This window comes from Phaethon aethereus (assembly GCF_964289735.1).
Source record: "Phaethon aethereus genome assembly, chromosome: 17".
NCBI lineage: Eukaryota > Metazoa > Chordata > Aves > Phaethontiformes > Phaethontidae > Phaethon > Phaethon aethereus.
Window position 1 is genome coordinate 1327244 of NC_138593.1, and position 24319 is coordinate 1351562.

General features: G+C 42.0%; 1 protein-coding gene across 1 annotated transcript in view; it reads right to left on the bottom strand.

Moving 5' to 3' along the window:
- Positions 1-24319, bottom strand: part of KIAA1671 — a gene marked incomplete at its 3' end in the record, with an annotated part of 62315 nt that overhangs the window by 10631 nt on the left and 27365 nt on the right. Inside the window, exon 5 of the mRNA XM_082007797.1 lies at positions 396-514. Coding sequence (XP_081863923.1) covers positions 396-514 — 119 coding nt within the window. The remainder of the gene's footprint in view (positions 1-395; positions 515-24319) is intronic.

The following is a 24319-nucleotide window of genomic DNA, read 5'->3' on the forward strand; positions in this document are numbered from 1 at the left end:
CTTTGGTGTATTTACTGAGAAAACATGTTTTTCACATATCTTCTTTCTACCATTTTAGCACTAAAAAATAACACCTAACTTGTGTTTCACATACAAGCAGACTTGTTAACTCTATTCCAGTCCAAGCTGGTTTTGTCATTGCTTATAAACGTGGTGATACTGCATTCTCACTGGAGGATGGAGTTTAGATTTCAAACCTTACTGCAATTTGCAGATATTAAGTAAGTATTTCTTCACTTATAGACTAAAGACACTGTATAGTCACTGAAACTGAGCGTGCAACTTTAAAAAAGCCATACATGTACCCACATACACACCCAGACCAACGGTTTCTTCTCAGGACTCAGCTAAGGCAGAGCTCGCACGCATGGCAGAGCGGACCTGGCTCACCCTACCTCTCCCCACTGCGCCGCGGCTCATTCCAGGTACCGTACTGGCTGTCGGGCTCCTGCACGAGCGTGTCGGTGTCCTTCGCTTCTGGGGGCTGTTTGGAGAAGCACTGCTTCAGCTGGTCCTGCAACAGAACAACGGCAACACTTCAGCATTTCTTTAGCCCTTGGCTAAGTGACTAACAGATTTTGTTTGCAATAGTGTCTTTTGAAGCTACCAATTAAACTCGGTCCACGTAAAACCGGGAATAAACTTAAACATGGAAAACGTCTATGAACTCCAAACAACCGCTCTCTGTACAACGAGTGCTGTTTTCCTGGGCAAATAACCAGTTCTAGAAGCTGGGACTGACTCCCTGTTTTTAGTAACTCCATATTGCTTTATGATTATTCTTATCTTCAGTTGCACAACATATTTAGAAGCACCTATACAAACACAAAGAATTCTGCTGAGTACATTTAATGTCCCCAAGCATACAAGGGAAGCATCAACTCTACTGCTCTTTTCCTGGGTTTAATAAAAGGACTTTTTTTTTTTTCCCCAGCTCTTTCTTTTGAAGATATTCAAAATAAAAAGCATAACTAACTAAATAAATAAGCATAGTGCCAGACGCTAGAAAGCCTTTGACAAATTGATGTGTGCTAATGTAAAGTTCAAACACAAAGTATAGAGGAGAAGGACAGAGCACGGTGTTTTTAGTGTGCTCTACCCTGACCTCTCATTTCCTAAGTATTTTTATTTCATAGATCTGCTACTTCCCTAAGAGGGAAACAGTGCATCCAAGGACCCTTCCTTTTCGAGGGAGAGAAGTGGGTCAGCTGCTGCTGGCACCCTACATTTGCAGCAGACCGGTGTTAATATGCTCCAGAATATAGCACGGTCGCACCTTTTGTTTTGCAGTTGTATTGAGTTACGGACTGAAGTTAGATAGTTACTGAAATAATACATTGTGTGTAGATAATTAAATGTTGGCCCCTTTCTCATTCATTATCCTGAACAAATACAAGTATGGCTTTCAGTGCCGTATCAGCTTTGTTCATGAAGATCTCATCTGACAGCAGATTGCATTGTTTTCCACCTGTCCTAAGCTTTTTCTCTCTTTAAAAAAATAAACACCACCCACCCGTCCCCTGAGCCCCCCCCAGCAGAACTTGCTGGTGGAAACTACCAACACATCTATTTCACTTCAGGCAGCACACAAAAAGGAACCACTGTATTCAATGAAATGGGATACCTTAATATTATTGGAAAAAAAGAGATTGCATGTTTTCTTGTGTCCTTAATTTTGTAAGCCTAAAGAACGCTGCCTTAAGATTATAAAAATGTTGACATTAAGGATAATTCTCCAATAGTGACATCTGGCTACTGAAGAAGGCCTACAATGCTCGCATCGTTTCTAACAAGTTGCTTCTTTCCCCAACCGTACTATCAGCCATGGCCATTCTCCAGTTCCCTCTTGCTCTCTGCTACTGACGAAATGGTCTATTTTAATGCTGAGTGAACTAAGCAACACAAGGCTCTACCATTTATTCCAACTATTACAACACACCATTACCAGACAAAGTAAAATTCTCATTTTGCAATACTCAGGTACAACAGGGGCTCAGTTTGAGTTACAAGGAAAAGAAGTTTCCTGCTTTTCATCTTCCAGATGTTCCCCCAGCCTAATAATTCACTGGTAGCAATTCTTACACTCTCTCTACAGATACATACATGTTTGTCCAGAGGTGAGTTACGTTCTTACATTTTTTTTTCAGTCCATTCCAGGTACAAGCTTTCATCCACAAGCAAGGCATACACTTCTAACAGCTAGATGAGCCGTAGGGGAAATAATCTTGTATTTCTTAGAAACCATGGGGCATTTCCTCCTACTTGACTCAGGCGTATGTTTTGCTTTCTACAAATTCCCTCTGTAGCTTCATGATTGCCACCGGGTGCTAAACTAACCGGGCTCAGGCTTCTGCTGTCACTTGGTGGTCACACAACCTCTGGCAAGTCGATCCACTTCCAGGAAAGGCACTAACAATTGCAAGTCGTTATTCTTGCTTTCCTCCCTACTGCCTGTTCTAATTCAGGGTTGGGTTTTTTTTTTTTCAACTTGATGCTTGTTACATATTTTTTTCAATCCCAATCTCACATTACAAGCTATCGCATTCTTGTAATCAATATGTACAGAGTAATTATCAGTTTTGCCACTTTCTGCACAGAACAAGTGGCATCTCTATTAAGAGCTTGTCCGTGCAGCATCTGGCAGTCTCGGGGGCAGCACACTCACCTCCGCAGCCCTTGCCCGATACCCGGCGGTAGCACTTACTGCACGAACAGAAGACGACCCAACAGACAGAACCATGCTACCCTTTTTGTTGGAAGCCAGTATTGTCCACCTTTAGGCTGCGACTAAAGCACGTTACCTCTGTGCACAGTATATACTGTCTTACTTGGAACTACTCACATGGTTTCTAGCTAGAAACATAGTCTAAAGAGCTTAGAAACAGGAACGGGAGCAGCAGAAAAGCAACCTTGCTCTATTGCATTGAGGGACATTGTTTATAAAAAGTGCAGCGTTATCGTAAAAGCAACGGTTGTAAGGAGAAAACATGCACAACCCAGATAATACCATTTTGGCAACGACGGGAAAGAAATGTAGATGCAAATATATTGCTCATCCGAAGGCTCAGTAGTTCTTAAACTTTTACATTGCAGACAAGCTGATCAGCACACATTCCTCAGTTTGGGGCAATATTTTCCTTGACATTACATACATCTGAACTTTGAGATGCAGTTTTATACCCAAAATGACATCATTAACACTCAGATAGTGATTCTCTATGCTAAAACCAAACCCAAAAAAGAAAAAATACTACTACCTCTGTAGACATTGTGAACTTAAATTCAATAAAACGAACTGAAAATTCTAAATGTAAGCAATAAGACACTCCAAATTCTATGAAATTATTTTGTTGTATTGAGTTACGCTACTGCTTTTTGCTTCTGGAGAAAGCTACTTATTTCAGAATAAGACTGCATGTCTTTCCCTGGTGATCCCTTTCATCCCACGCTTTTTAATAGGCCAAATGATTAGTTGGAAAAAACAAACATTCTTTCAAGTGCACAAATTGCTCTTTAGTCCTAAACTATTTAAAGACTCGAGCTTCTACCAGCTGAGAACTGCTGCAGAGAATTTAATGAGGTACGATAACCTGGTCAGCTAGCTGAGAGAAAAAAGGTCCCGACTCAAACCTGACCAGGGAGAGGTAAGAGGAGCCGATGCTCTCCCAGCCTGTGGAGGAGGCGTCAGCTGGGGGGACCGAGGGTGACACAGAAAAGCAATTCATAGCCTGGAGGAGATGGCGTGTGTTGAAGAAAGAAGTAACAACAAACCATAAAGATTATTCTTTTTTTCCAGTATGTGATTATGAGCAAGCACAAGAATGATGAGTTTCAGCTTTTTTTTTTTTTTTTTTTTTTTTTTTTTTTTTAAGATTTCTCTTGTATCACCTTTGCCGCACTTCAGAAGGACGCAAGGCAATCTGGTGACATGGAAGCACTGGGCATCAGGACCTTGGAGATGCCTGGGAAAAATCCATTCCCTTTGTTTTCAAAATGTTTTACTCTCAGTAACTACAAGGTTATTTTTTTAAAAACATTAGGTGGGCATGGGGTAATCTCCTCCATCCTCTTTCAGCCTCATGCTCTCTGGATAGCACTTGCTGTTAAGTTGCTACTAAACTTTTGGGTTTTTAAATACCAAGACAGGCAAAATTACCCAAATTCTCTGAGAACTATACATACATACCATCATGCTTTATGGCTGAGATGTTTTTGCACACAAGCAACTCAAATTAGATCATTGTCATGGTTTCGGCTGGGATAGAGTTAATTTTCTTCTAGTAGCTGGTATAGTGCTGTGTTTTGGATTTAATATGAGAATAATGTTGATAACACACTGAGGTTTCAGTTGTTGCTAAGAAGTATTTATACTCAGCCAAGGACTTTTCAGCTCCCTGTTCTCTGCCAGCGGGGAAGGGCACAAGGAGCTGGGAGGGGGCACAGCCAGGACACCGACCCAGCCTGGCCGCAGGAACGCTCCCTGCCAGAGACCATCAGGCCCAGTATGTAAACTGGGGGGTTGGCAGAGAGGGGGTGACTGCGGCTCGGGAACTGGCTGGGCATCGGTCAGTGGGTGGTGAGTAATTGTATTGTGTGTCACTGATTTTGTAAATTATTATTATCATCATCATCATCTCTTCCCTTGCTATCCTATTAAACTCTTTATCTCAACCCATGAGTTTTACTTTTTTTTTGTTTTTTTTATTCTCCTCCCAGGGCAGGAGGGAGCGAGCGGCTGCGTAGTGCTTAGTTGCTGGCGGGGTTTAAACCACAACAATCATACGTTTGCATTTTCTGGCATTAACATTTTACTTGGAACAACTTGGTGTTACAGACAAAGAGCGTGAATGAAGAACAAACTGGGATTACAAATCTAAAGCTTTAGAACACGTGACAGGTTGGGAAAATAATGTAAGAGTTACTGAATGTACTAGAGTGACAATTTTTAGGTCTGGCACAAGCCCATTACCTATCACACAGCACACAGTGCCCTGTATCCCGTTGATTACATAAAACCATAGCAGGCAGGTCGAAGCACCCTACCCATTGCTGTAGCACCTGCAACGCATCCAGCAGCGCAATAAGGTGCTCTACAGCCGGTTTCTACCCACGTGATGGGAGTAGAAAGAAGGAAATACTTTCTGATATGCACCGCTCCCAAACATGAATGGTTTCTGCATCACACTTTGCTCCCTAGCATAAATCCTAATTTAAAGCTCACTTCTTCAGATGGATGAAAATAGTTTTGTTTTTTTTAAAATGTATAAGCTCCACAGAACAAGAGATCATGCAAGACAAAGAACTGACACATCTGGCTCTGCCTTTTGTTGCTCTTAAGAACAGATCTGCTCCGAACAGAAACCGTTTTTTCCTGTAAGGGACAACTACCTATCATTAACTCAACAAACTTGTGCTGATACCTGTGCTCCATTGTCTTTCTTTAACCATCCCTTGGAAGAAGAACCCAAAGTTGAAAGAAGGGGTGTACAGCACATGAAGCTAGGCCAGATATAGCCATTTCCTCGATACACAGAATATTCATGATACACTAAAACCAGACATTTCAAAGGAAAAGGCAATAAAAAGAGGGGTCTGGTATCTCCTTAGTACACAAGATAAACCCAAATTAGGAATTTTCTTGTTTATAATCACAGAAAAATCTCCCCAATCAAATAAACACCACTCTCAATCCAGCATCCAAATGCTGTAATTCTCCATGCTTTGATCTTTAACTTCACAATTCTTACAAGAGTAGCCAGGAAGAAGATCAACTTAATTCTCATATGAAATAAAACAGACGAGTTGTATACTGATTTGCCTCTAGTTCTTCTTCTAAAAGGAGACATTATGATTACGCCTCTTTCAGTACTCCCTTGGAATTAAGCTGAGTTTGGCAATAGTCCAGGGCTGATTACTCCTGCAATTTCCAGTTCCTGAAAGTGATGCACACACAATGTTGGTCCTACCAGTGCAAAAATTAACCGTAACTAAGAATGAATGCATACATTTATGTGAAAAACGCTTTTGCACTGATGTGAAATAAAGACCTGGCATATGAGGAATACCAGTTGAAAAAGATCTCATGAGTCAGAATCTGCACAGACAGTTTCAAAAATATCTTTGTTTGCAAAAGAGACCAAGACACCAGACAGCCAAAATGACACCCCACAGCTTGAAGTGCAAAAATTAAAAGTTTACTGGCATGAAATGAATATGAATAGGTAATTGCACAATGGAATGAAGTTTTGATTATGCACCTAGTTAATACAAAACCCAAAAAGAAGTTTTTGCTCATTTCTTGAAAAGGTCCCCCCCCCCGCCTTTTTCCCTTTTTTTAATTAAAAAGAGTCAGAAGGTTGGTCAAATTGCCCATATTCAGAACTCAACTGCCCCTTAAGTGTGACACTGCACTTAAGGAGAGTTTAAAAGTCCTTACAAATCCAGAAAACTGTCCCAATTGTTCCCATGCAATATGTCAGGAAGATGGCAATACACCTTATTCTATTAAAATTTTATTTATTATTTTATAGTTGACTCTTCTTTGAACAGGACACTGGGCTAGATGGCCTCCAGAGGCCCTTTCTAACCTGAATTATTCTACACTTACTCTAATGATTCTAAGGATTATTACTAAAAGGTAAACTATATGTTTTGGACAACTAACAGAGTTAACAAGAACATAACACCATATCAAAACCAACACCAACAATAAGAGGCCCTTACAAACTAGACAAGACTTCGCAACACACATATTTTTGCTTTGTAAGTATCCAAATGCCAATACAGCAAATGGAAAGTCTAACTTCATGGCATCAGCATCCTAGGATTGCTATTTATACTTACTATCCGGCGAATTAGTGCCGCCCACAAGGAGTAAGTCATGGTTCGAGACCAACGCTCCAGTTAGTTCCTAGCAATCGGGTGAGAAGGTTTACCAACTCAGTCTTTAAATAAATTGTTGAAAGGAGTAACTGCCTCAGCGTAATGTCCCTGGCAGAAGGCAGCACCTTCTGCCTCCCACCCCACCCTCCATGCTGCAGTGGCAGATAAACAGTTCCAGGAATTGTGCATTTTCTTTCTGACCTCACTGATGAGGAAAGTTAAGAGACCTCCACTGCAGGCTCCACCCTCGGGAATCGATATGCGGGGATGACTTCCCCGGCCTTGTCAAATACCCTGTGCAGCACAGTAAGTACCTTCAAACCAAGGAAGCACTTTACAAATGCTGGAAGCCAAGTCTAAGAGCAGTGACAAAAGCAATTGAATTAAGCGATCTCATAACCCCAAGGTCTTTACATTACTATATAGGCCATCTCCACTGCTGCCAGCGGGTAAGGAGGCCGCCGCGAGCGGCCTTGGAGGGGGAACAAGAGGGACATCCCGCCGGCCCCAGGCCCCACCCTGGGCTGAGGCTGGAGAGGACAAGCCTAATGTGACAAACCGCTGCAGGGCTGCATGAGCACACGGAACCACAAATGTGCCCCAACCACCCCAGCCTGTGTCCAACAGCACTTGAGAGCCCTCACACACAACGTATTTAGCACTGTTACAACCTAAGGATGTACATTCGCTCTACTCAAAAAGCCTTCACGTCATAAATGTTTAATTTTTCCCTGTGCAGTGGCGTAGGTCCCAAGTCCCATGGTATAAAATATTCTCATAAAGGGTATCAGCCAGTACATCCTCACTGTTGCTATGCAACCCAGGCCTGTCGCAGCCGTATGTGTTTTCTCTACCTCTTCCACTGGGATATGATAAGCAACAACCAGTTATATCCCTAACGTTAAAAGCTGACAGCGATTACCTTACGAAACATGGGTTCTTTTTAAAGGGTGACTGGTTTAATCCTCCACCTCTTCATAGCTTCCCAGCTTGATGCACAGGCCTGAGTCCCAACACTTCCCCCGGGAAGGCATGGCAGAACTGCAGAAAAGCAGACCTACGTCTGCAGAAATAAGGGGAAGGCAAGCGTCCCTTCCAGCCCCTAGCCCGAAGGAGCAAATGCCAGGCGTCTGGTACCCGAGAGCAACGGCGTAGAGAGGGCAGAGAACATCCCAAGCTGCGATGTCCCACATACACTGTTAGCTCAGCTGCTCTCCTTTAAAAAGCTTTATACTTCACCACAACAGGCCTTATCAGTAATCCTACGGCCTTGCTGATAGGAAAGCCAGCCTTAAGCTTAGAAGCTGAACTCTTTGCTTTGCTACTGTATTTGAACTGCATCGAAACAAAACTAATTCCGCTGTATTTAACATACATCCCTTTGAAATGTACACACGTCTTATGCTGCAGAAAAAAAAATTTTTCACCTTAATCAAAATACCCAGACGGTGCAACAGACCTAAACACTACGAACGATTTGACAAGTGGGTTAGTGCAGAGCTGGCAGGGATCCTCCTTGCCACACCAGCACAAAACATTTGCTGCAAACAGCGACAAAAGAGCCTGAGGAAATCACTGCCAGCAAGTTCAATGATTTACTCAAGTTCAAACAGCATGTTCCCAGCAGCACCTTTCCAGCCTAAACTGCACCCTGAATACTATCACAGCTCCCCAAACCCTGGCATTTTCCACACCTTTTGACATACAAAATGACTGCCCCTGCTTGCTGGTCTTTAGCTAATTGTTGCTTCTACGTTAATGGACCTTTCACTTACAACCCCCAGCCATGCCATGCCTCCTGGGAGCCAGGTCCAGCTGAGAGACTCACGATTTGAAAGGCAGCAGCACCACAGAGAGATCCAAAGTCTACCTGGAGCTGACTCTGGCCACAACAGAGAATGTGGCCAAATTAATTCAGATTAAGTTAGTTTTGCCAGGAATCTGGTTACCATTGTGCAATGGAATCTACTCACCGCTTTTGTAGTAACTCTCAGTAGAAGTTAACCTCCTCGCTCCGTTCAGGATTTCACAGACATTTTAAGAGTTTGTAATATTTTTATACCCTGAAAACAGAGCTGCTCTGAATTTCTGCGAATGCTCACCATGCACATATCATGTGGTTTCAGTGCAAGGATGAAGATAGAGAAGATAGAGAAGAGGTTGACTTGATGGGCAAAAGCAGACAAGAACCAAATTCTAAATATGCATCTTGCTGAGAGAGCCATGACAGTACTTCCTCTGAGAAGTGGGAAAGCAGAAAAGCAAAGAAGAGCAGAGGAAATAGTTGGGAACATCTTTAAAATCCCTCCTATATCAACATATTAGATTTTCTTTGCAGCCTCAGGCAGTCAAGCTAAAAAGAAATTAAACCCCAAGAAACCAAACCCAGCAGGATGGGAGCCAGAGGCATGCCAGCCTGTCCGTCAGGAAGACCTGGAGCAGAACAGTGCTGTGCCACCCCAGAGACCGAGGAATTCACTCTCTCCCAGAGGGCAGATGCAACTCTCATCTGCATTAATAAAAGTTGGCATTAGGAGCTGAACAGGATCCCTCATCTTCAACACTGCAAGAGACACAAGCCAGAACAAGACAGTTTTACACTGTTGTGCTAGGAAGTGAATGTATTTGCTTTTTTTGAAAAGCTACGTGCTTGAAATCAACACCTCCTACGTGAAATACTTTATTTCTTAGCTCTTCTGCAGTTACCATTTTTCCATATAAGACACAAGTTTAACTTCAAACAAAAGTTGCGGGGGAAAAGGGCTCCTTAGTTTAAAGTCTAGATTTAAAGATGTACAGAAAGCGATAGCATTTATTGACAACGAGTGAATAAGAAAACACACAGACTTTGGAAACTGTGCACTGCTTGCTTGAACAAAAATCTCAACTTAGATGTTTTAGAAGGGGGCAGTCGAAATACACGCACACAGACCAGTGAAGCACCACTAGTATTTCCTGAAACTATCAGAATGTTACAAAGTTCCAATAAAAATGGATTGCCAGTGTAAGGAGTTGGGTTCAGTGATGGTTTTGTTTAATACAATTTCTTTCCCTCTGAATGTGAACTGCTATCACTTAGTGCTTTTAAAAACAAACAGAACAAAAAAAGCAAAGGTGAATGAGCACATCAGCTCTAAATATATCTATGGTCTTTTCTTATGCTCTAACAACATGGTAAAAATCAACTCGTTGCAGCTAGCCTAAGTAAAATCACAGAGTAAAGTCATCGAAGCGATTATTCCTGTCAAAATAACAAGGGAACAACAAAGGCAGTCTACTAAATACCCATCACTACAGTTTTATGGCCCAGATTTATGCTGCCAGCTATGTTCATGGCCTGTTAAATGAAAGAAAAGTTATTAAGAATGAAAAAGCATGAACTGTTCCAGTGTTGGCCCTTGTATCTTCATTAATTAAACTGAACAGCTTTACTCCTCCCCCCCACCCCGAAACAAGACAAACAACTCATTTTTAAAAGCGTGCTTTCTGCAGGCATGCTTCACGCTACCATAACAGCTCTCCGGAAATTTAAAGATAAAATTCCATTCACTGATGGTACAAAAAAAAAAAAAAAAAAAAATTGAGAGCAATTCATTGCGCTTTCAGTGAATAGGACAAAATAGTTCAGCAACTATTTGTTGTAGGGACTGTATCAAAATAGCCAAGCTCAGAATAAAAATGCCAACTTGTATTAATTTCTTTTTACAAAGATTTTGTTGAAGGATGTTCACCATAAAGGACAAACATTTGCAAGACAGACCTTGTGTAAAATTTTCAAAACAGATAGTACAGAACAATGCTCTTTTAAAAGCAGAGATACAATGCCAGGCGATGTGCAGGTGAATGGCACGTGTGTAATTCAAACCAGGTTTTAACAGTGCTCCTGTTTGTCCCTCGCCCGCCCTTCAGTGCCAGAGAGGGATCCTACTCAAATGGACAAAGCGATAGTCCACCAGCTTTTCCAAGAAACAAGCTGACGGCACAAGCTTATATTGGTTTAGAAAGAAACATCTGTGAAGATTAAAAAAAAAGCCAAAGGTGGGAACTTTATCCTCTAGTAGAGAAAATGGTAGTGAAAGGCTTGCAGGGTGCAACAATAAACTCTCTGAAGGACTAAGCACCCTCCCAGCACATCTGGGACTCTTGCAGTCAAACAAAACACTCACTTTCCATCTTTATTTTGGGCCTATATTAATACTGAATCCAAACATGATAACTGATGCTGTCAGATCAAGCTTGAATGAAAAGACCATTTTCATCAACCGATCTGTATAGCAGAAAGCAAAACACAATTAAATGCACTTAGGTGTGATTTTTAGCACACAGCAGAACAACTCACATAAAACACAGGGACGACCCGCAGCCCAAGCGGCCACAGAATTAATCGTTTCTGTTCCACTTCAAAGCCTTCTCCCAAAGAACCTGAAACACCTCTAAGGTTTTCCACACCTTGTTGTTCGTGCTAGCAGTCTGAAAGTAGTTAAACATCTTACAAAGAAACAAACTGCCACACTTTTTTAGCAGCATAAGGGGATAGCTAAGGAACTGAGGGTATTAAACAACTACCCTGTTTTTATTGTATGGCAACAAACAGATCTAGAACTAATGGCATTGGCCATGAAATCAGATATCATACCTATAATAGAAACATGACTGATATTACCATGATTAAAACAGAAGCGATGTTTAACGAAAGTATCTCTGCTCCTGTTACAACAAAGACACTAAGCTAATGACATGAGACCAAAAAACGGAAAAAAACCCTCAATAAAAATGTCTGGGAGAAAAATCAACTTCCATTTAAAAGGTTTCGCTGTAAAGTAAAAAATTCTGCAAGCTCAGCTACAGGTTCCCAGATCTGATATTAATATGCCAGAATAATGATGCAATTAAAATTGGTGCTGTGGCATTATGCGCGGACGGTGTTCAGTACACGTGACCTGCAATAGCAGGGCCCAGCCATTCGTGGGTGCAGCAGCCAGTAAGTTTCTTCAGTCCCGGGTGACACTTTTTTTCCTAAAATTAAATATGAGAACACTATATTACATCTATTTGTAGAAAATAATCTCAGACTAATTAAATTCAGTTTCAGTGGAAACAACGACGACAGGTGACCAGCTTGGAAGATACGGCTACATGAACAGACTACCACAGGGCAGGAGCAAGGAAGGAGAAGCTCGCTGGGAAACAGCAACTGATGGGAAGCACGGGGTGCCCAGAGCTTTGGGCTGCGAGTGAGGGCAGGACAAGTGACAGCGTATTGCGTCTCAATGAAGAAGTTAATAGGAGTACTACAAGGAAAAAATAATAATAATAAAAAAAATATCTCTCCAAACAGTCTGCTGTTGAATATACCAGAGAAGCTATTTAAAATAAAAATTATTCTTGCACTCCTTTGTGATTTGCAGATTTGCATATATTAAATTCTGACTGATCAACTGTTGGTTTGAGAACAACAAGATCGTTTTAGTTCTCAGGCTCATTTTATCGATCGACTGTCCTCGCTTCCAAGCCATTCTTAAAAACATGGCTGTACTTTCTCCAGATTCAGAATCGCATTAGACATTTAATTATCTAGATGTAATTTAAGGTGTATGGATTTATATTTTTAAAAAAGTGGAGGTTAGAAAATATTCTATAAGGCACAAATTAAATTCACAATATCCTGTGTATCAAGACTGGTTCCCATAAAATTTAATCCTCCAGTTTTTCTAGATAAGGTCTATCGACCCAGCCTCCCTTTCTGAGGAATCTGCTGCAGAACCTCCTCTTCACAGTGCTACCAAGAAACACCAAGCATCAAAGACAGAGTTGGGTCAGGAAGTCAGCCCTGCCAGACATCCAGTAGGAAAATGTGACAAGGTATGAACAGAAAAACAAAGCAAATACATAATCTCCGAGCTGTTAAAGAGAAGTGTTTGGAAAGAAAATTATTTCCTCTCTCCTGCAGCCCAATTCCTACTTTTATGACCTCCAGCAAGGAAATAACCAACTACATCAAATCCCTTTCAATCCAATCCTAAAGCTCCTCTGTGGTGAATAAAAATCTCTCTTAACAGCCCAGACAAAAAAGCAATAACCAACTACATCAAATCCCTTTCACTCCAATCCTAAAGCTCCTCTGTGGTGAATAAAAATATCTCTTACAGCCCAGACAAAAAAGCAATATCCATAAGCCCTCTCCCAGCTACATAGTTTGCAGTAGTTACCACCTAGGATATGTTATTGATAAGGTGCCGACCTGCCAGTTTCCCCACATTTAAAAAGACTGGGAACTGCACCTATGTCAGACTTGTGGAACATCCCCAAGGCTTCCCACTGCAGGATCCAGCAGACAGTACACACAGCACCAGCCCTTTGCCACAACAGCCACTACAAATATAGGATGGCAACTTAAGTACAGAACTAAACAGAAAACAAAGACAATTTTTAAGCCTGAGCATTTTTAAGATATACAAATAAATGGATGAACACTTTAAATACAATACTCTCAATTCCTCTAGAAGACATCTGAAGCAGGGACAGGAGACCCAGACAAACTGTAACCTGTTATCTCCCTTGGTATTTAATCTGGAAGTCCACCAAAGTCATGAGAGGGGGCAGACAGGCAGATACATCGATGCAGTGGAAGGCACCCTCACACCTCCACCACCTTCAACCTCAGCAGCATGTTTACTCACACTACCCTAAATTGTGCTGTTTGACTGAGTTTTGACAGGCTTCTTGGTATTGTACGATGCTAAGTTCTCAGCCAGCAGCCACCAGTGACAGCAGAGACAGGAACCGAAAGCCCCTGCCCTCGCTGTGTCAGCCGTGCGGTGGCAGCTGGCTCACAAGCCAGCGAGCCCGGCTGCTCCGTGTTTAAAACTTGTATCGCTGAATTATCAGCACCGAGTGACTACTATACAGGGCACCCCTAAAGCAGTAAACAAGTCAGTTTATGACAAATTGTGTGCTTTATACTAATTCATAGGTTTTTGTAGAAAAATGTCAGTAGCTCCAAGGACTAAGTAAAACCAGGACCCTGCTCCAGCCAGATTAAAAAAAAATAAAATAATAATAGCTCAAGGTCCGTGTTCACAAGTTGCTCTGCAGAAGACACAGTGGCACAAACTACACACTTTCACAAGTGCTGAGACCTTAAGTGTGAGAACTGGAGTTGGCCACAAGTTAAAACAAACTCATGCACAAAGCTAAGCACATGCAAAGTTACTGCTGAAAGAGAGAACAGCAGTCCAGTGGCTGCCGCCAGTGAATTAACTGGAAAGGTCATCCCACGTCTCACGATTTCTGCCCTGCAAAGCAGTGCAGCCTACGGAAAGTCGTACAGTTGCCCTCTGCAGGTTCCACACTACCATTTCTCAGTCTTCACTTTTTCTAAACAATTTTTTTTTTATTCAGATGATTCTAATAGATCTAAAACATCAGCTTAAAAAAGAAACCAACAGAACTTCACCATGCTAACAGTGTAACAGTGGTTACCAAATATTTTCCTCCTCATTCTTTTGTGCTCACTTGACGGTATTTTCTTTTCCAGTACAGCCAGACAGAAGATTAATAGCAAGCCAGGACAAAAATGCTTTAGACCATAACTGATAAAAAGTACTGAAAATAGTCTGTACACAAATGCCACACCTGCCCACGGAATGCAGCTTTACCTTCAACCATTCAGTGAACAAACCTCTGTAAGGCCACATCAGAACTTTATGTATTTACACTCACAATGAATAACTACTTTGTTTAAAAACAAAACAAAACTTTTTAGCCACTTCAGAGCGCAGGCTGTTCAGGATTTACCCACATGCTGGTACCAAGGGTTTGGTGCCGATTCTGTACGTCAATCACAGTACACTCACTTCCCATGGTTCAAGCATCAGTCTTAAATTTCCAGTTTCAGGTACAAATCAAATCACCAGTTTAGGCACCTCTCCATGAAATGAAACTGAATAAACTGGATTAGTTTACATTTCAGAATTAAACCTAAAAGATTACCTTAAAGACCTAAACCTTTCCGACCTATACTCAAAAAAAAAAGTTTGGTTTGGTTTTTTTTTTTTGCTGCTTTGCAGTGTTTGCTGGAACTAGAAACAGGGTGTGTCGAATCACAGCTGCAAGGAGCCTGACAGCCCCCAGCCCAGCTGCAAGAGCCCACACCCCTTCCACCCAGGAAGGGGCTTCTCTCTACACAGCCGGCCTTCCCTCTGCTGTTTTGCAGGCCATTTAATAGGGACTGTCCTCCTGAAAATAACGCAGAAACTAGGAAAGGTATTTAATGGAAAAGGGAGGGGTGGGGGGCTCCGTATGGCACCCAGTCGTGATGAACCGAGGGCTCTTCACCTTTCCTTTTCCTCCCATGAAATCACACCCCACCTGCACCCCACGACAGCCCTCACAAGTCATGCTGGCCATATAACTTCCATTTCACGACAAAGTAGCAATTACGCTGAGAAAAACACACCTCTTTTTCAATAAAAGAAGAGAATAATAATCATCCACTGACTGCAGAGTGACAGCACTTAACTTTTCTACAAATTTAGCTTCAGGCCTTTTTTACTGAGAAATTACAGGTACTGATGTACACTAAAAGTCACGCTGACCTGTGGTGCTCGAAATGACCAATGCGAGTGCAGTTTCAGGCTTTCTCATTTTAGACAAACATTTCTCCTACCTTATTATGTTGCTTTAAAAAAAGATCAACAGCATTCTTCCCCATTCCCAAAACCTTGATTAACAGTGTTCCCTAATGACTGAAAATATCCACCTGCGCTGCAGAAAGAAACCAGCTGGGAGCAGACAGACAAGACGCCGCTACCTGGAAGTGGGGGTGATTTTTAAACTGAAAAGCAGATGAGATATGGGTTTTCTCATTAGATACAATGCTGCAACAAAAGAGAGGTTTTTTTGCAGTGTATTATCTACCTCGAGAGTCTCAAAAAGGTGTATAGCTTACAAGCTCAGGTGGCTCTGAACTGGTCTGCCTCTTCCTCAAAGAGGAAAACCTCTGCTGACTCCGCACTGAAAACCTTCGGAAGGACTCTCTGCTCCGGGATGCAAAGTGCCTGAAGGAGGAGGTTCGCTTGAAGGGAGTCCTGCTTCCACCTTCCCCGCTAGTCCGTTCATGAGCAACCGCAGTAGTGACTAAATTTAGTGCTTCCTGTAAGGATCTCCGCACTGTACCCATCCACTGGGTCATGTGAGTTTGTGCCACTGTCAGTTTGTCTCCGAGGTAATCCATTTTTCCAGCAGAAATGAGAAATCAATATTCAGTAGCAATTACTGTAAAGTATATTCTCCTTAACAACCCTGATTTTATTTTGCAAAAAAAGATCCCACTTATAAAATATTTTCAGCTAATGCAAATAGCACTACACTATAACCATCAGCATATTTCTATATTTAAACAACAATATGTGTTCACATCTGAGGTTGGAGATTGGTATTTGTCAAGTAGGAAAAAATAAAAGACTTTTCCTACTTACAATCAGATTTCCAGAGTTCCATCAAAATATGTTTAATTCAGCCATGTTAAGTAGAAAAATCAAGGTTTAAATCATGACACAGTCACTTGAAATTAGTCCACTTACAAGCACAGAACTAGTCTCTTACTGTCTCATTTCAGAGCCGGAAAAGCAACTCCCTTTTTAAGCCAAGTTTTTGTCTTGCTGTAAATACCAGAAGGATAAAAAAAACCTGTATTCTTCTGGCTCGGCAGCTTTTCAGGTAACAGTACATTAAACAAAGTTCTGATGCTTCCATACAATCCATTCAGCAGCAAAATAATGAGATCTTCTGAACAATAAATCGAAATTATTTGCTTCCCAAAAAACTCTGCAGCTAGGTATCAGCATCGGCAGAATCCCCTCCTCACCAGTCTTCCCACCGTCAGAACCATTCTACAAGATTTTTCACTTCCAGAAACACAGATCAGAAGCTTGTGCGGCACAGGGAAGCCGAAGGGGAACCATGTCAAGCCCGCTGCCTTCAAGACTGGACTTGCTGGCTGCTCAGGGCCTGCCAAGAGATCTTCCGAACGACATCAGCTCCTCTGCTTCAAGGGGGACTTCATAACAGAGGAATGTCACTGGGAACGGCAAAACGCTGCACCAGCGGCCAGCATAGAGGCTTTCCCCACGCCTGTTAAAGCCGCTGCACACGCCAGCTCCTCTCCTCGTACAATCTGGAGGCGCGCGCTGAAGAAGCTGCTGGCTGTCACAGCTGTTTGCGAGCCCGTCTCAGTCTTGCCAGCAAGCTTTGCCGTGCTCCCAACGCTCCCCGAACAAGGCGCAAGAGGCTACACGCAGGCGAAAGCTGCCGCTGCCTCTGGTATCCTATTCCCTCCTCTCTGTCCCTGCCGTGCCTCTTCTCCGCAGAGGAAACAATGAGCGAGGTGGAACAGCCGCAGAGGTCTGCCTAAGGAAGGATCTGGGCTGGGCTTTATTATAGTACAGGCAGGGTTACCATGGCAACCAAGGGAACAGCATCTGCTTGCTGCCTAAGCAGGCAGGAGTTGCACAGATCTATTGGAATGATTCATAGTTTGCGTACGTCACGTGTACTTACTGATTTTAACCCTTCCTTGGGAAAACAGCAGCAACACCGCTGCCAGGGAATGTTTTACACTGACACCAAAAGCCTTCCCATCTGGACGGGGCAGGTTAGGACGAAACCTACACCCCGTTCCCGTTGTTCGATGGGGTACTCAAGCAGATCTGTGTGATGGCGCTGCCCATCTCAAACAAGATACTTTCAAGTTAGTGACAATGATACCAGCACAAGATAATGATTAAGCCAGAAGCTCAAAACAAAGCTGAAAAGCTCTGACCATTTCAAGCCCTTTTTTTCCCCACTTTCACACACTGTTACCAACTTTTGTAAGCAAGGGCTCGCTGTCAGTCCCCAGCTCAGCTGCCCCAGGGCAGCTGGGAGACCACAGGGTTGGTACCACCGCTGCCAAGCCCAAAACGGGTGGGGGTAACAAGAGGACCCCACAATAAAAGCAGGTAACACTGCACAGTCAGATGTCACTGGCCGTGGCATTTCTGGAAACAGCCTGTTTGGGAGGATAGCAGAAATAAAAGCTACAGTTTTAAATCCATAAACATAAGTAGGTGTCCAAAGTCAAGACGTGACTAGTTTAGAACTGAAGGGAAAGAGAAATACAGGTATGAAGGTAAGAAAGGCATGTTGAAAGCTGCTCGCTTTCTTGTTTATTCAAGGGTTTTTTTGTTGCCGTTGCTTAATTTGTGATACAAAGTACCATGGTCTTGCATCATCCTCTCCTCCCCTAAACCTTTCAGTAAGAGATTTAATGGAATGATTAATTTGTAGACAATATTTTATGAAATGGTTCTCACGTAAAGTTTTATTGTATCAGAAATGCTACTTGCAAACATGCACACAAGCATAAGGTGCTCTGAGGAAATGGGGTGTCTTGCCTTTTAAGCATTGTTTTTAAGAGTTGAACTCCAGCAACCTGTAACTTGTCTCCAAGAAAAACTACTAGGACAAAATGCAGCATTCCATATCTTATTCTTCATTTCTGAATACATTATATTTGTTTTGAACATTCTCAAATTAGCAGTCTAATAAAAACCCTCAGTGTTAAAAGGGAACCCAACCAATAAAGAAAACCCTTTTTCCCTCACATAGCTGCTCTTTTAAAGAGCTGCAGAGTTGTTTTTTATATGGAAATGAAAAGAGATCTTTCGAGCAGATGCCCCAAGAGCTGGGTGTTTCTTTTATTTTTAACAGAAAAAAAAATTTTAAAAAATCATATTTATTCTGACACAGTTACAGATAACGCTTCATGAAGGATGGAGATCCTACATCCAAGGTTGAAATTTAAGACTTACTACACATTTTCATGCTGTTTAAGCTAAGCTTTATGTTTCAAACATCTGTGCATCTGGAAGTGCAGCTCTGGGCTTGCTACAGTACAGGGATTCTTCATGAGGCACTTTTCTATTTTAGATGGTTTCAGGCTCTGTCTGACTCGGTGGCCCCCCAAAATAGCAGTCAGAGTGCTCCGGACTGTAGCTGCCATGCACGTTAGTCAGCGGTCCCTTCACCTAAACAGGACCAGCAGAGCAGAACTGAAATTTAACCAACCTCCTGGTATATCACCTGTCACAGAATGGGGGCAGATGCACGACCAGGTTCAACCCAACGTCCACAGAAGGCAGCTTTCTTACAGCTTGCTGCAAGAGTAGGTGACCTGAAGGATCTGAAAATCTCTAGAGAATATATTCCACTTTTTTATTAGGCCTCCCCTGAAAAGAACAAGATGTTGTGCCCAATTTACCATGTTCATCCTTTGAAGATTGTAAGACTGCTGATTTGAGTCTATCTACAATACTAAATTTAGTATCTTCTGGCTACCTCATGAACATAGCACTAGGTATTTAAGTATACTCAGCACCTAAATTATTGCTTAGATTTACACTTCAATTAACATCATAGCAAACTGTTTTAGAAGATAATCAGATGCGCTTCCACCATTAAATTCAAATGGTTGAAGATTTTTCCACCCCTTCAGCTGAAATGCAGTGACTGCATGTTCTCCTGCTTGAGGTCCATACCAGAACTGGCTGAGTTCAGCAGCTGCGAGGAGACTAACGGACTACGCAGTCAAACTTAGTTTCCTTAGAAAATCCATCTAAAAATAACTGAGGTCTGGGGAAAAAAAAAAAAAGGATTAAGTTTTCTGAAAAGTTGTAGGAATACTGCTGTATTAAAATGCATCTGTATAGCAATTACATAAAAGAAACATCCTCAGAAATACCTCTCACTGGACACTGTAAGGACCGGGTAGATTATTTCACAACATTTTTTTTTTATTTTCACCCCTCTCCATCAGAAGCATAGTATGTTCACCTCTGCCTTGATCTATGCAGACTGTGTGGGCGCGAGGAGGGTTATTCCACTTAATTAAAATGGACTGCTTCTAGTCTTTCTATTCTGGTAAGTAAAATAATACACCCAAACCTCAGAGGACCCCGTTACATCAGCCAACCAAAGCTGGGGAACACTTGAAAAGTCTAAAGGATGGAGTTTTCAAAAGCTGTAAGAAACTGAGTAGCAAATCATGTTTTGGGGCTTTTCTGATTCAACTGAGATTTCACCTGTATGAAAAACACAAGCCACTGTTAAAAATAATTTTAAAAGTCATAAATCCACTTCCCAATGGATTAAGGTCTATATTAGCCAAAGAAGAGTACCAATTTCAAAGAGCACACTGCCACAGACAAGATGTCCTGCCTGTGGGCACACATACAACGGACCAAGAAAGCTTGGGCTCCCCAGGGAGCCCACCAACTTGTTCTCTTGATTTCTTTCCTAAGGCTCCCCAGCATATGATGCTCAGTAGGACTCCACACAAACTTCCCAGCTCGCAAAAGCTCACAACTGTATTTTAATTAAGTAACAGCATGTGGGTTACACACGGGCTCTATTTACTACTTCTCTAGTGAATCCACGTATCTTTTTGTAACTATCAGCCCACAAACATAGCTCAAAGCATACAGATGTTCTATAATTGTCTCCCAGCCACTTCAGTCCAGCAGTCGTTCTGTCTGAGGAAGGGCTTGTTTCTGAACACAGTCATTTTCTGCCCTTAAAAAATACTAGTGATTATCTCACACCGTGGCCACCCTGGATCTGTCAAGGGTCTGCAGTTTCAGAAACCTGGGAGCACACATTGCTAACCAGTACTGCATGGCTAGTTACCACCGTAGCAAACGGGACCTCGTTATTCAAAAGTTGCTGGATACTTTTATTATTAACATCTATTCCACCTACAACTCAAAAATACAATCCTACACAAAGAAGTAACAATCCCTATTTTTCCCTTCATTCAGTAGAAAACAAAATTCTGCAGTTACATTATATTTTCCAAAAGCTTCTTTCAGCTCATTTTGAGCTTCACCTGTTCTCAAATACATATAATTATGCTAATGACTATACGGGATTGGAAGGTCAAATTAAGAACAGGCCTGCATGTAGCACAGCACATAATGCACACACCATGAGAGCAGGTGGAACTTGCAGCACAGCCTCATGATCAAGTCCAGAGGGTCTTTAGCAATGGTTGGGTCCCCCCATCACCACCTCCCTCCTGGCAGCAATAGCGTGCCTGGAACTGGGAAGGCAATCCAGCTGAAGAGCTACCGAAGGGATACTGGGGATTAGTTTTCACCTAGACTGGATCCCTGAATGATCCTTTGTCAGCAAAGCAGACGTGACATAGAAGGATGGGCAACGTTAGTTTAAACTAACGGCGGAAAGGTCTCTGCTTTTCCCTTGTGGGACCCTCAGTCAGAAACCCATTCTCCTGATGCTTACCTGCCTCACATCCCATCGCGCCACTTAAGTTCGCAAATGTTAACAATTCGTGCACTTCCTGAGTGTTTTCTGCGAGTCATCATCCCACGTACAAACAAGTATCACTATCAAGCACTTGCAAAGATCGTGACAGCTTCAATTCCTTCTCGGGCCTCTTCGTTTGTCCATCTCAATTACACTCAGTCTTCAGCAACCACCGAAGAGCAAAGCCTGCCCTTGTAAGGCTGTTCTGGTCTCGCATTCCACGACGACTCTCTTTCTGTTTCATTAGTAAGAGAACTTAATTTAACCTGTTGTGTTTGACATTATGGACTATTTAAAGACACAGCACTGTGCTGAGCTTAGCTACATGGCTCAAGACTCAATTACTCCTTGGGTTCCTCAGACACTACAAAACAACTTAGATTTTTTTATATCCTCCTTCTTTTTGCCTCTGTATTCTCTATTTTACCACCTGCATTGTCATCTTCAAACAAGGACTAGGAAGCATTCCTAACTACAGGCTGAATTTCTTACATGTAACATCCCATAATAAAAGTTTTTACCACGTCACCTTCAAATTCTCAAGTAAAAAAAGAAATGCTTTAGTACTCAGTCATCTGAAATGCCAAGTAACAGTCTCAAGGCTTCCCAATGATCTGCCAGTTCACCACGGTCCTGCTCCCCCTGGGAACCGCTGCCCAAGTGCCCCACTGCCCCGGCCGGTCGGCAGGGCCCTGGCTGCACATCTGGCAGAGGCACAAAGGCCTAACAGCTGGAGCAAAGGTTTTTGTTTTTTTCTTTCATTCCAAACCAAGACCAACTGAAAGGCTTTAAAACAGCCTTAACTCAGGAAAAACACACCATTTGGTAAGAGCCTGGGCAGATATAGCATGTTTTGTTTTCCACATACAAACAACAAAACTATTTGTGTCTCAGGTTGATTTCTTTAAAACACTCCTATCCACTTGCCAGTTCTCACGCCCCCCTTTCTCTTCAAAATAACTTGCTATTGCACAAGCGAAAAAGACGGATCCCTGAGTACATTTTGTAGAATATCTGGATCTGGGAAAATCTGAAAAATGTGCAAGTTTCAATCACGTTATCAGATTTAAGGGTAAAAACTGTCTAGGTTTGTCTGCCAGGTTAAATCCCACTTCACTGGCAAGAAGTCAGACTTACAAAATGAAAGGCACTTCCTCTGTTACTGTCAGTGAGCTGTCACAACTGTTCATAGAACAGTCGTACTGCGCAGTCTTTAATTTTGATCTTTGTTCATAGCACATAGCAATCTTTTTCATTTAAACTTAAAAAAAATTAACACACAGCTTAAGTTAAACAAAAGGCTTACATTTAGGTCCATGAACAAAAGACTGGAATTGTTCAGGCTCCTGCACCTGCTTACCCTTGACAGAGTTCAAAACCTAGCATAATTTCAAAACCATAACAAGCTGCTTGGCACAAGAGTGCAGAAGATTGCCGTGACACGCGTCGAATAGGGGAGATAGAAATAAATCCCTTGGTCAATTCAAGGCCTGTTCTGAGAGGGCAGAGAAAGATGATGCGATTCACACCACAGCATCCATCTCTCTTTCGAAGCCAGCAGCCCAGACAACAGTCTGCAGCAGCCTAGGCATCGTGTCTACAGCTCAACATCCTTCAGACTCACACCTTCCACGTCTGCTTCCAACACCCCAGGCATCCATCATCAGCTGTGACGCAGGTTCCTACTATGCCCATACTGGAACAAATTTATGACACGGGCCCCCACAAAACCAACGCTGCTGCACAGGTACTGTGGAGACAACAGAAACCTTGCTTCCCCTCTGATTTTGACACAGTATCACATATACCATCATAAAATAATTGACATGACATGGACTCCAAGCCAATCACTGAGGTAAGTTTGCTTCTTACTCCATCTTTTTTCCCATTTGCTGTACTTAGTTTTCCCATGCCTCAAATCCAGAAATTCCCATGAAACTTAACACAGCAAAGATGAAAGGGCTTAGTGGTTTTATCTGCTTTGGGTGGGGTTTTTTGTTTTGTTTTTTTCTTTTCATGGTGGTACGATAAATACAATTCATTCAGATGCCTAGACTGTTTCACCTGCCACGGTAACCATAAGCAGCCTATGGTCAAACGAAAAAGAAAAAAAAAGAGTTGAATGGATAGAATGTTTTAGCACAAGGACTTTGTACAGTGTCTATATACACTGAAATCTCCTTTGTAACCTGAAACATTGGGTATCTCAATATTTACCCTAAATATTTGTTTTCAATTCCTACTTTCATTTTCTACTGAAACTAAGCAAATTAAGCTCACATACACAGTTTTAGTTCATGCTTGTTCAGAATTTAAGACAACTTGCATAGAACTTGACATTGAAGGCATTCCCCTCATACACACAGCCAACTACAAAAGAGACTTAAATTCCATTTCCAGACTTTTTTCTTAGGTTAATTTAATAGCTCACAAAGGCCTCACAAACTAGTGAGCAAGCTAAGACTGCAGTAGCAACAGCTTCTGGATCAATGCTTGTTAAGTTTACACAAGCACACATTAATACCAGAGACTTTTAAAGAAAGTTGCTAAAGCAATTCATAAAGTATCTCACCAATGTAGTCCATGGTTATTTAAAAAAAAAAAAAAAAAAATCTTTATTTTAAACAGAGGTAATAACCTCACAATAAATACTAATTTCTTAAAAGTAGTAATGCATTTCAATCATGGGAAACAATTACATTTTGAAATTCAGTGCCAGTGGCTTTGCAGACAAATATTTTTTAATTTTATTCCTCCAGATTGAGGAGCAAAATGAAACTTCTTGATACTTAAGCACCATAACTGCAAAAAGGCCTATGTAATAAAACTGTCTTTGCAATTTGCCTCTGAAATCTGAGTCTCATCTGATCTGGAACAGGACACAAGAATTCTTTATTTATCATCCAGTCAAATTTGCTTCAGGACAACCATGGCTAGGAAACTAATTAACAGAACGGTGGCAGTGCAAGCTCTAGGAGATTGCATCACCTTGACGGCCGGCCGTTGAAAGCAGGAATGATACCACCCGCATACTGCACATCCTTATTCCACAACTACCTCATTCGTCAAGTGC